The 13,288-nt window shown below is 37.0% G+C and overlaps 1 protein-coding gene across 1 annotated transcript in view; it reads right to left on the bottom strand.

Annotated features, from left to right (window-relative positions):
- The window catches only part of csmd3b (CUB and Sushi multiple domains 3b), a 514,670-nt gene that overhangs the window by 42,306 nt on the left and 459,076 nt on the right, over positions 1-13,288 (bottom strand). The window contains exon 57 of the mRNA XM_067361816.1: positions 300-482. Within this exon, the coding sequence (XP_067217917.1) occupies positions 300-482 (183 nt within the window). The remainder of the gene's footprint in view (positions 1-299; positions 483-13,288) is intronic.

Below are 13,288 nucleotides of genomic sequence, written 5' to 3'. Positions count from 1 at the left end.
TCTGACCTGAAACTAACATGCCAAATCTAGATCACCTGATCAGAACAAATGGATTTCATTGCATGCAAAATCACAGTCAGTTCTAAATCTCAGCTTTGACAACCAAACCATATTTGCATGCAGTTTGAACAAAGCCTTAGATCAACTGATGACTTGTTAAAACTACTAAGTAGCTTTGGGCTGCTCTACTTCTGCATTCTCCTAGCGAAGTAAGAAGAGAGTATATGCAATGTGAAGTGAGAGTGGGAGTCGGGCAGTTTCAGAGAAGCTGTATCATGTCAGCTGCTGCAGGTGCTTACGTTTGCATGAGGGTTGAGTACCGGACCATGTGCCGTTGGGGAAGCACATCCTTTCTGCTGAGCCAAAAAGCTCGTATCCCACTGAGCAGCTGAAGTGCACTTTACTGCGTATCCGAAAGTCACTCTCATCTCTGCTGCCGTGGGATGGTGTGCCTGGGTCACCGCATGTCCCTGAGGAATCACCTGGAGAGACGAAGAATAGAGATTGAGAAGAGATGAGGGTCATTCCAACTATGCCGTAAATTTTCATGTCCCCATTGTAAATGACATAATATATTGGATAAAATATTAAACTTATAGCAGAACCTGCATTAGTATTCATCACAATATCACCATTAAGTGAACATATGGGGTGAATTTTAAATAGTTTTTTTAATTTATAATTTTTGGCATGTCACCTCCTAACATAAAAAAATATATTATGAAACCTTCCAGGTGTTTTTAAAAAACAAAACCAAAAACAAACAAACAAAAACAACAACAAAAAAAATCATTTTAATTGGTTTTTCCTGTGCCCTCAATTTTACTTTCCATCCCATCCCCCTGGATATTACATAATTTTGGTGGGAAAACAACAGCACAAACATTTTTAAACAAGTATTAGTATTGGAGTTGATTCATTTTCGGCATTAGATTTTTTTTTTTTTTTTGCATTAGTTTGCTTGTTTTATCTTTTTTTATTTAAATTATAGAAAAGACAATAACTTTAGTTATTTAACTTAATTAAACACCTAATAACTTAATAACTTTAGGCCCCTATTACACTCATTTAAAGGTCCCCTTTAATTTCTTGCCACTGTGTAAATAATAAAGCCATAATTGAGCTTGACAAGCATATAATGCAGATTCCTTGTTACATTTGAAATGGGTTGTTTGTCATGTGTTTTAATGCATTATACTTTTCTAAAGCTGTGTTCAATTAATAGATAAGTATTAAAGTGTATTATAACAATACCATAAAAAACATTATTAGGTGCATTACAAGGCATAAATAATGCATCAAAAATACTTTTATGCTTTCCATAATTCAAAAGATACCACAAAACAGATATGACTGTAGAAATAGGAAAATATGAGGCAGAAAAAAAGAAATAAACCAAGAATTTGCATCAAGTGTAAAGAAATGTGCCATTTTAACCTTTTCTACTGTCAAATGGATAAAAAAGGATGACTAGTCCTTCGCCTTTTTTTGCGGGCCCTCTCAGGATGTAATCTTGGAGGAGGACAGCTTTTTTCTCATGCACTCAAGGCTTTGCTACAGCTCTCTGGAAATTGATATTCCTGATTGATTCCTGCTGCTTCCATATATCTGAGCTCAGGGCCCTGCAGCCTTGCACCTCACCTGAAGCTGAGCTCCATTCATCATCAGCACACAAACGCACACAAAGACACACACCTGCACTCGCTCACATAGGGCTTATGAATAATCTAGCCACACCAAATATAGAAAGTGATCGGTTGTGATTGTGCCACGTCGCACAGCAGTTTCACATTCAGCGTGCGCAGACAAATATCTTGCCGCCAGAAACCTGGTTAGGACACAGTGTTAGAAACCATGACTTATTGCTGAAGCCACAAGAGCTAAAATAGATCAGAGGCTGGTTGTAGCAGCTGGTGAAACTTAGTTCTGATGCTAAGTTACAATTTACACACTACTAAGTATTTGATCACTGCATAATTATACTTAGTTGAAAACTTGTGTATAAAATAAATATTAACCGAAGCCTCTGAACATGAGTAACATCTGGAATAATTGGCAGACTGATTAAATTATATCAAAGACTTCAGTCTCTCACACATATATGATGACGTTGACATACTCATTTACATTATTTTAACATTATGTAAATAACTCATGCTTATAAAATACTTATACCCAACCCTGGGTAGTTTTAATTAACCCAACTATTGTTTAAAAATTACTGTATTGCTTGTATTTCCAACCCATTTTGGGTTCATTTTAAGCCAGACATATATTCATTTTTAAACAATAGTTGAGTTAAATAAAACTACCCAGCACATTGGGCAAACATTTAACCCAACCGCTGGGTTAAAACAACCCAACTGCTGTACTCTAAAAAATGCTGGGTTAAAAACAACCCAAGATGGGTTGAAAATGGACAAACCCAGCAATTGGGTTACTTTAACCCAGCGGTTGGGTTAAATGTTTGCCCAACCTGCTGGGTAGTTTTAACTGTTCTATTACTCATTAACTCAATTATTATGGTATTGATTGCTTAAAATGAACCAAAAGTATGTTGAAAATGAACATTTATTAATTTCTTTAATTAATAATTAAAAAATAAACATTTCTCAAATTACTTATTAATAAATGTTCACCTTTTGATTATTACTGTTGCCTCTAGTAATTATGTGTCTGATTTTTAATTTCCAACATATTTTGGGTTCATTTTAGCCAGCCATATACTCATTTTTAAACAATAGTTGGGTTAAATAAAACTACCCAGCATATTGGGCAAACATTTAACCCAACCACTGGGTTAAAACAACCCAATTGCTGCTCTCTAAAAAAAAATGCTGGGTTAAAAGCAATCCAAGTTGGGTTGAAAATGGACAAGCCCAGCAATTGGGTTGTTTTAACTCAGCGAATGGATTGTTTTAACCCAGCGGGTGTGTTAAATGTCCAATCTGCTGGGTAGTTTTATTTAACTCAACTATTGCTCATTAACTTCATTTATTACCAGTGGTGTATAAAGTACTCGAAAACCATACTTGAGTAAAAGTATAGATATCTTACCAGAAAATGACTTTGGTAGAAGTTAAAGTTGCTGTTTAAATGTTACTGTTTACTTGAGTTACTTGAGTGTTATTTTTTGTACTTAAGTACGAAAAGTATTTTTTTGATATTAAATGTACTTAAGTTTGAAAGTAAAAGTACAAGTAAATGTAAAATACAAAAGGAGCAAAAAAAATTATTAAAAATTGTTCTATACACAGTTTGAGCAGCAAGATTGTGTTCAGTTTTAACTCTCTTACATTTTGTTTCTTTAAATGAAAAAAATGGCTAAATGTTTATTGTAATTTTTATACATAAAAAATATTAATATATTAATTATACATTCGTTCATGTTAATTCATAGTGCATTATAACTAATGTAAGAGACAACTTTAAAATGTTAAAATGAAAATGTTGAAATTAAAAATGAACAATACTTTTATTAACCTTATTTAATGTTACAAATGTACTCTTATTGTAAAATGTTACTATGTCATATAAATCCAAAACAGTCATGCTTAAAAATTACCATCTTTACACACAAAGGCATAGCATGGGTCTATTATATGTGTACTTTCACACATCATTTGGCTCTATTTTAGAAAAATTGATGATTATCTAATCAAAACGTGTTACAGTGCCGATAAAAACTGAAATTGAATAGGCTACATTTCTGATTTGTTATACTTCTGTCTGTATGATGAGAATACAGTTTAAATATGCAACTTCGCCGGATAATGAATGCATTACAGCGAACAAATAGTTATAAACTAATGCAAATGATTGGTAACAATCGTGTCATACAGTTGTTGTTTTTTTTGTCACATTGTTTTAACCGCTTGAGGTACTAACGTTACTAATGTTAGCGTCCTCTCAGCCTCGACGGCAAACATACTGTTCTCCACTAATGCAGCATCTAGTCAACAAACTAATTACTTTATAGTGATATGAAAACATGTACTGTAGTGTACGCTGTATAACAGACCATTTTGTTGTCCGTTTTAAATCGTTTTGAAGTGACCCGCTCTGTGCAGCGCACAGCCTTACATCACGTGTCAAAACAAACTATATGAGGCATCAGTGATAGTTTTGACATCAGTGTCTCGTAATGACAGCACACTCTTCTCCGTCGCTCCGGCAACGGACGCTACCCGGAAAATGAAATCAACCGTGATTGTGCGGCACTTGTTTGCACATGCTTGCTTGCAGTCTGTGTTCTTCCGACTTTATTTGTAGTAAGTAACGAAAATGCTTTGGGAAAATGTATCGGAGTAAAAGTAGACAATTTATTTAGGAAATGTAGTGGAGTAAAAGTAAAAGTTGACACAAATATAAAAACTCAAGTAAAGTACGGATTCTCACAAAAAATACTTAAGTACTGTAACGAAGTATTATTACTTCGTTACATTACACCACTGTTTATTACTGTATTGCTTGCATTGGACAGCACGCTGGGCAAACATTTAACCCAACTACTGTGTTAAAACAACCCAGTCACTAGGTTTGTCCATTTTCAACCCAACTTGGGTAGTTTTTAACCCAGCATTTCTTAGAATGTAACTTTGCAAGTACATGTCAACTTATTCTACTAACCCTAACCCCTAACCTATTAAGAAAGCCCATAGTGTGAACTTTCTGTCACAAAGAACTTACGAACTGTTGGTGAAACCCTCCCAAAACCCTAAAGGCAAACATGCTTAATATAAAACTGCCCTCTCATATCAGGTCAGCCAACATGCCAAAGGAACCGGCCGGCCCCATAAACAAGTAATGATTTATTTAAGAACAGGCAGCTCCTGCTCCTGATGTAATTCATCAGTGTGGCTGGGGAGTTCAGTAGGCAGGGCTAGTGGCGGGCGGCCCAGGGGACAGATTAAAATGACTGTTATTAAAGAACTGCAGGATGTTCCTCTTACTTATTAATACGTCAGTGGGCTGCTTGGACAGGCTCTTCTGCTGAAGGGCCACTTGTTGACCCTTGCATGACTAGCAGGTTTTTATCCCGCAGTTGTAAATTGCATACATGTGCCATGCATCACACAGCGGGTACCCGCGGCCAGACGGACGTGGTGCATGATGACATCAAGCTAAGAAAGGAGGATGGATTTCCTCTCGGAGAACAAGCACACAGAGGGGTCTGTTTCTCAGGGTGTGGTGTGATAAAGGAATGGGAATCCCATCGGATTACTCAGATATCATACTCAGATTAGGGCTTGAATGGACTAGTTGAGTAGTCCACCACTAGGGATGTGTTGTGACAGTGACATGTATTTTTCTTGGGGTGTGAAACACACCGGTTTTTCTGAGTAAATGCATGGTGGTAAATTTCCTGGAAGGCCTACGTGTGCTTGTATGTCGCTGTGGCATAAGGTGCGTGTTTTTATGTCATGTTCCATCTTTGTCTTTCTTGCTGGTGGCAGAGGACGAGAGGAGCGAGAGCCGGGAGGTGTGGGTGTTTGGACTCCCAAGAGCGCGTTCTGTCAGGAAGAGAGTGCTGACCAAGCATAACACTTCAAGGGCAGACGGAGGGGACTGCTGTACTAGCCGTCCCACTGGAACTCTTCCACTTATCTGCAATGGCAGCTCTGAGACCACCGTAGACATGGAAGGAGCTGGTATATGTCCATTTGCATGTCACGAGTTGATGTACAGCCACTTTTGATCAAAAGAAATCACCGTAAACATGCAGTTCACACTTTGATGCAACACTGCTGACAAGATTATGTCAGATGACTGATGAGATATTAAATGCCATCTATCCGCATCCACACAAACCTTGAGTGGAAGTGAAGCAGGGCATTAAAAATGGATTATTGACCAGTGGCATCTTTGGTGGCTTTTAGCAGTCAGGGTTGATTTTTCACTTCATGTCAAAAATGCTTTGGGACAACAGATACGGGTCAGATATGAAACAGCAGAACTGACCGAGCCAAAGCCTAGAATTTCAAGTTAGTTCACCCAAAAATGAAATTTACTCACCCCTCATGATTCTCTAAACCTGTATGACTTTCTTTCTTCAAAAAAGATATTTTGTCCTTTTTTTGTTCACACAATGAGAGTTCATGGGGTCCAGTGTTCTCTTGAACATCTTTGTCCTTCACTGTATGGTCAAAAACAGCTGAAGCAGTAAAAATCTTCATTTTTGGGAGAACATTCCCCTTTAAGCACATGTTCTCCACACTCAAGCAGGACACACAGATACATCTCATTCTTCCCATAATTACCTGCCCTCTGTCTACAATTTCAGTCAAAGATTGGCAAAAAGTCCACTTAAGTCACTTCCCTTCTACCACAATAATCAGGCATTTGTGTGAAGTGAAGTATGCAATTCTTTCTATACTTAAAAAGTTATTTCATTTTCACTTATCCTACTTCAAAGGTGCATTTTACAAAATTTTTTACCGGTGCGCTCTGTACTTGTTGTTGCGCTATATAAATGTATATAAAAATATATAAAATGTATATATAGAGTTTGGACAGATTACTATTTTTAATGTTTTTGAAAGAAGTCTCTTATGCTCATCAAGCTTTCATTTATTTGATCAAAAATACAGAAAAAAAAAGTAATATTGTGAAATATTATTACAATTTAAAATAATGTTTTTCTATTTTTATATACTTTTAAATATAATTTATTTCTGTGATCAAAGCTGAATTTTAAGCACCAGTCTTCAGTGTCACATGATCCTTCAGAAATCATTCTAATATGCTGATATATATATATATATATAAATTTATATATATTAAAATCGAATTAATCTAATTAATTACATGTGGTGATTAATCGAATTGATCGCACATCAAATTTGGCTGAGAAATATAAAGGTAATATAAAGTCATTATTGTGTAAAGCATCAAACAGATATTTAAAAGTAGCTTCAGAAAGAAATATTTTATTTGATTCAGGATCTAATTTATTACACATACATTTTTGGACCATGAGGTTGAGTAAATGACGGAATTTTCATTTTTGAACGACTATACCTTTATTTATTTTTTTATAATATGGAAATATAAAATTATTTTTTGAATGAAATTATACTCTAAATAAGAAACTAAAACTGCCAGTAGGTGGCGGTAAATGTTTTAATGATTAAGTCATTGCGATTCATTAATTTGATTCATTCAGGAGTGAAGTAAATGGTTCTCTTTATGAATGGTCCATTAAATCATTGGTTCACCCGATTGATTTGCAGATTCTGCTGTGTTTTGCTCGGAAAAGAACAGTCAATCAACCGAATGAAATGTCAGATGACCTACGTTCGTCTGGGGCGGGGCAATTTTAACACATTTTTTTTTTTTTTACCGTAATTAATGAATCCAATTAACGCATTACATTTTTAGCTTTACAGGTCGAGACAACCTTCTTGTCCAACCTACAAGCAGTAGGTGGAGAATGTGGGAGACCTGATTGGAAGAAATTTTATTTTTTTTGCAGATCTGTTCCTTTGGGGACAATGAAATGACACACTTCACCTTTAAGAAAAGCAGAATCCCTGAGGTCTGATCTAGCAGCTGCTCTGTCTCAATCAGAGTGCAGTCGGCTCGCTCTATCTGCAGTCAAGCGGTGCCAGAAAGCTCAAGCAGAGCTGGGAAGTGAAGTCTTGAGAGATGCTCGCTGCTAGAGGCTGCAGCTCTCACACACTTACAGCTGCTCTAATTGGAACACAGGAAGTTCAGGTGTGAGCAAGGAGAGAACAGAAGATCTTCCCATCAGGAGGACACTAAAGCCCTCACTGATGCAGCCCAGTATATGTGCTAATTGGGTATCAGGCTGTTTCAGGGGCAAAGAGTAAATGGTTGTTTGTTGATTTTAAGAGGGTCGGATCATGTCATAACTTCAGGAGGCTTTACCTCGGAGACCACTCACTGGATGTAGGCAATTAAAAGAAGCCGGCATCAAGGTCAAAGGCTTTTAATAGCTTCGGTTTGGACTGTTATTAAAACAAAAGGTAGTAAAACAGCACGAGACACTGCTGACCGATCTCAAGAGCCGCTCGTGCAACAGATGCACACACAAAAATATCAACTCAGGCCTTTCTAACAGCCTGCAATCCCTTGCGTGAGCACGTTTGAGTGTACGAACGCCTTCAGCACGGCACACAGGAAAAAGGATGAGGTTTCGCTGCTATGATTTTGTGCCATGAAACCCAGAAAACCTTGGAGGCAGATGAACAGTACCAGGAAGGAGAATAAAGCCTCCTAGGACTATAAGAGGAAGAGAGATTTCTCTTTCCGTCTAGCTGTTGTTCTCTTTCTGCCTCCTCCTTTCTGGGTCATGGATCTGTGTTAAGGATCGGAGCACATACAGCGGGACTGGAAAGAGGCAATGTCTGTATTCATGCTTTATGGGTCACAGACACTTAATGCAGGTTTAATGGGTAAACAGTGGGTGTTTAAAAACAAGGAAAGTGAGTGTTTGCATTCATGCAAAGACTGTCTGAAAGTTTCCAGCAACATGTCGTTTATCTGGGGAGGCGATTTTGTAATGACAAAGCGAGCAGAAGTGATTTGTTTTCAATGCGAGTTGGTGATCAGAGGCAACATGCACTCAAAAAATGGATTTTTTGCTGCTTGTGCAATTTGGTTAATTAAAATGAGCTAATGCAACACAATTCTTGAACATTTTGACACAGCTTAATTTCATTGGGTGCAATCAATTTAAATTTGTCAAATGGAAGTTTACTTAATCCATTTGTGTTGAGACCACATAAGGCATGTTGGACATTACTGTAAACATTATTAGTTTTTAAAAATCTGTTGTTTAATTCACTTAGTACTCTACTCAGTTACAACATGACTATTTCATTATTTCTTCCTGCATGCCGAAAAGAAACATCAATAGGTAATGTTTAGTAAAATAAAAAGAGTAAAATTAAAGGTACTATAATAGCAACATAATATAGTAATATTTTTACAATTATACATTTATATTAAAATACATTTGACTTATGTGACCCCATGAGGCAAGTAGCAATGAGAAAATGAGTGTTAAGATACTTGCAACTAATAGTTTGGTGACTTGAGGTGTGAATGCACCTTCTGTATGACACAATCATGAAAAAATTACGATATGATGTTGAATCTACACTACCGTTCAAAGATTTGTGGTCAGTAAGATTTTTTAAAAAAAAAGGTCACCAAGGCTGCATTATTTAATCAAAAAACAAGACTATTGACAAACATTTTTACAATTTAAAACAACAATAATTTTAATGTAATTTTAATGTATTTCAAGATGTAATTTATTTCTGTGATCAAAGCTGAATTTTCAGCATCATTACTCCAGTCTTCAGTGTCACATGATCCTTCTGAAATCATTCTAATATGATGATTTGCTGCTCAAGAAGCTTTTAAAAATATTATAAATATTTTTGTGTAGAAACTGCGATAGGAAAAACAACATTTACAGCTTATAGTATATTGATATATATATATTTTGGTAAGATACTTTTGATCAATTTGATTGCTTCGTAAAAGTATTAATTTCATACTGACCCCAGAAATTTTCCATACTGACCCCAAACTTTTGAACAGTAGAGTAAATGTGGAGAAAAAAAATTGGCGACTGAGACAGTTGTCGTGATGGGAATTTCATCATCAGAAGAGTATGCGTGTACTGTAAGTGCACCGTCGGATTTTTGTTGCACATGCACATTCATTTTTTTGCAGTAATTAGTTTATCCACAAGGTGGCAACTGTGTCCTGAGGGTGTCGATTCACAAAGTAGTCGAAGAAAACCTGCATAAACAGAACAGACCAGAATGCATGCAAGCTACAGCGACGATGGAGGCCTACATAGACGAGAGATCGTGCGAAGAGGTTAGAAAGTACCCTCTCATTTGTACAACTCAAGCATGAAAGAATACAAATATATTTACATGGGTTGTAACTAGTGGCGAGAGATAGCTCAAAACCGTGTATGCATCGAATGCCTGTGTACGCGTACAAGTAAAGTGAAGTATACAGTACTTCGCAAGGTATACCCAATGCTCAATAAATGCTCAGTTTGAAGGTTACAGACAGTATTTTAGACTATCTCATAGTCATCTTACCCACACACATTACTAAATGTCATCTGCGGTCATTCAGACCCCCTCTCAAAATACATGTCAATTTATGGGCTTAAAAAATGCACACCAAGTGTTTATCATGAACAATGATTCTGATGGATGAAAAAAACACAAGGACACTACAATCAACCAAACCAATCAAAGTCCAGTCAACAGGCTTATACAAAAAACAGCACAACCTTTTGGCCTGATTTCTAATAATTCAAGAGCTCCTTCTCAATCTCAAGAACATGCAAACAACGCAAAATTTTGTCAAAGAGGGAGAATCGTGTCCTTCACTATCAATACCATGTCAGTGGTTCAGTGCACAAAATCTTTTTTATAAAGGCCACAACCATACACAGACTATATAACTTAGCTCACTGAACCAGAATGGGGTATAACACCATTCAAAATGCCAATGACTGAGCCATTCTCTCACTTTTGCTGCGTGTTTATATTTAATTCTCTTTAAAGTCCCCAAGGACAATGTGACAATGTGGTAGAATCAGAGTAAGGTGAGGTATTGGACACAGGGATCCTTGATTTGCAATAATTCTATGTGACAAAGGCTCAGCTGCCGCTAGCACACCAAGTTTAGAGCTATTTGAAGTGGCCTTGCAGAGCGTTTTTGTGTGGATGGTGTACGGCTTATGTAAAATCTCTTTAAGCCATGTTTGCTGCTCGACAAAACTTGTGTTGTACGTGTGGGTGTAGGGACATGTGGAGCCCTTTGAGGTTCACCTCTGGATTTTTTCCCAGTTAGTACATGCCTTTCCTTTCCTTTTACAGAATGAACAACAGCAGTGAGATGCTGGGGTATTGTGTTGTGTTTGTTATGAATTATGAATGCTGGGTCTGGTCTCCACAGATCATCTTGAGGTCCCTGTTCCTGTTTTAAAATCTAACAACATAAACAGACACAAACTATTGATGTCCGGCATAGGAAAATTGATACCCTTTATTCAAATATTATTAAGATTTGTAAGCATATTGCGTAGTTGTGCTTGGAGACAATTGTTTTGTTTGTGATAAAGAAATAAACATGTCAGTTGTGTGCACATACTTTTTGGCCAGACTGTCAAACAAAGATATTATGAACACATGCAAAAATACGTAAAATATCTTTTTTCAGATAAATACCATAACCAAGTTTATTTTGTTCTTCCCTCATATTTACAATATATAAAATGTTTTTTTAAAAAGGCACAATATGTAAGATTTCTGGATTAAAATATCCCAAAACCACTAGAACTATGTTATATATTTTTTTGACTTGTGTACTTACATTATTCCAGATGTTTCCAAGAATGTTTAAATCCAGAGTAATAAGCAAGTGTCCGTGCATCGCCTATCAATGGCCGCATTTACACTGCATGGTTCAAATGACCCATTTCTGTTTTTTTCCGGATTTGACCCACGAATGTGGAAGCAGGAAAAATACGCATGGATTCTGATATTCTCCGATTGGTTTCAGGCCTCATTCATATGTGGAAATAAATCTGATATGAATCAGAAACATGCATTTGTGCCTGCCGTGTAAGCGGACAGATTGGATATTCCCAAGTGACTTTTTGAAAGATTTTGCGGTACAGATATACTCAGTATACTATTAAAATAGATTTTTTGATATCATAATGGTATTTTTGTTTGTTTTGCCAAGTGTAGTGTAAAAGCAGATATCGGTAAGTGGGATCGGTCGGATATGGTCAAAAAATTGGAATTGGCCCTCAAGACCTGGAGTGTAAATGCGGCTAATGACATCAAACCCTGTTAACCTCGATTTCCAGTTTTATTTTGTAGAAACCATGATGCTTTAGCATATAATATATTTTATTAGACAAGGGAACAACTGTTTGGACCCATTTATAGGCAAAAAAAAAAAAAATTATTTAGCTCAACATGTTTAGCCTTATTGTTTGGATCTCGTTTTCTTGATTATATTAATATGATATTCTAATATCGATCTAGCTTACTGCAGTGTGCAACAAGTGTCTCATAGCAGCCGCCAAGCAAACACACAGAGTAATATTATAACATCATTTTCAACACACTCAAATGTATCTAATATGATAAACAGCGCTGTGTTACCTCATACGTTTGAAGCGGCGACTGTAGCATAATAAAAGTTCCGCTGCTATCGAGATATGTGTCGTGCTCGTCTCTCATTAACAATCGCTCCAGCGGCTTCATTTCGCTCTCACAGCACTCGGCCCATACTACAGTAATGTTAATAATCTCATCCATGAACATGATTTGAGCCTGAGTCCCGTCGGATTCTTTTCCCCTGGCTGTGAGGTTAATCATCTCCCATGATTCCGCGCTCAATCTCGGTGTCATCAAGCTACGCCTTTGTTTTGAATAGTTGACCTCAAGCGGTGAAAATGTACATATTGTGCCTTTAGTGTTTTGATGGTTTAACTGAAAAACTAATATCCCCTCCGGTCATCATTTTTGGCCACTACTGTATCTCCAGCCATGTAATCTCAATGAAAAATGACTGAAATGTAAAAAAAAAAAAAAAAAAAAAAAACGCACAGCAAACCCACAGATTAATTATGCACCTCACAGATGTCAGACGCAGGCTTAAGGCGGCGCCCCACCAGTTGATTTTTCAGCTGTAAACTTCATTTACATAGTCATCGGGCAATTGGAGGGCCGCGTCTCTCAGCGGGCGAGTGTTAACAGTCCCGCCGACTCAAACTTCTGCTGAGTTAATGGTCCTGCTGCTGGGGCGGATTCTCACAGCCTTGCTGGTGTACAATAAGTTTCTTCTCACACCGAAGAACTCGCAAGCTCTATTTGAAGACATTTTGCTGCTTGGAAGTCATCCAAACTTACTTCTCACCAATTGTTATTCGGGGTGATTGTGAACCGAGCTATTTTCTGAGGTTCTTCTACACCTAAATGACTAATATAATGACTAATTACATACTAAAGCAGAGGCAGAACAGACTGTGTTTACTGAAAGAAACTATTTCTCACTCAAGCTGTGCATAAACATATACTCTCGATGGCAAGCCCCAGAGGAATAAATACACTCACATGCATTGAAAGGGGAAGATATGAAACAAATTGCATCTTATTTCAGTCTATTACGAGTCTGTTTTTGTGGTATTCCTGTTTCACAAGCTTTACGTGACGAGGAATTGGAAAGAAATATCAGATGCATGAAGATGAAGAGCATTTGAGGCAGCAGA

Source organism: Chanodichthys erythropterus, chromosome 15 (genome assembly GCF_024489055.1).
Source record: "Chanodichthys erythropterus isolate Z2021 chromosome 15, ASM2448905v1, whole genome shotgun sequence".
Taxonomy (NCBI): Eukaryota; Metazoa; Chordata; class Actinopteri; order Cypriniformes; family Xenocyprididae; genus Chanodichthys; species Chanodichthys erythropterus.
Note: the sequence above shows the minus strand (reverse complement) of the source record. Positions and strands in the feature narration are given on the sequence as shown.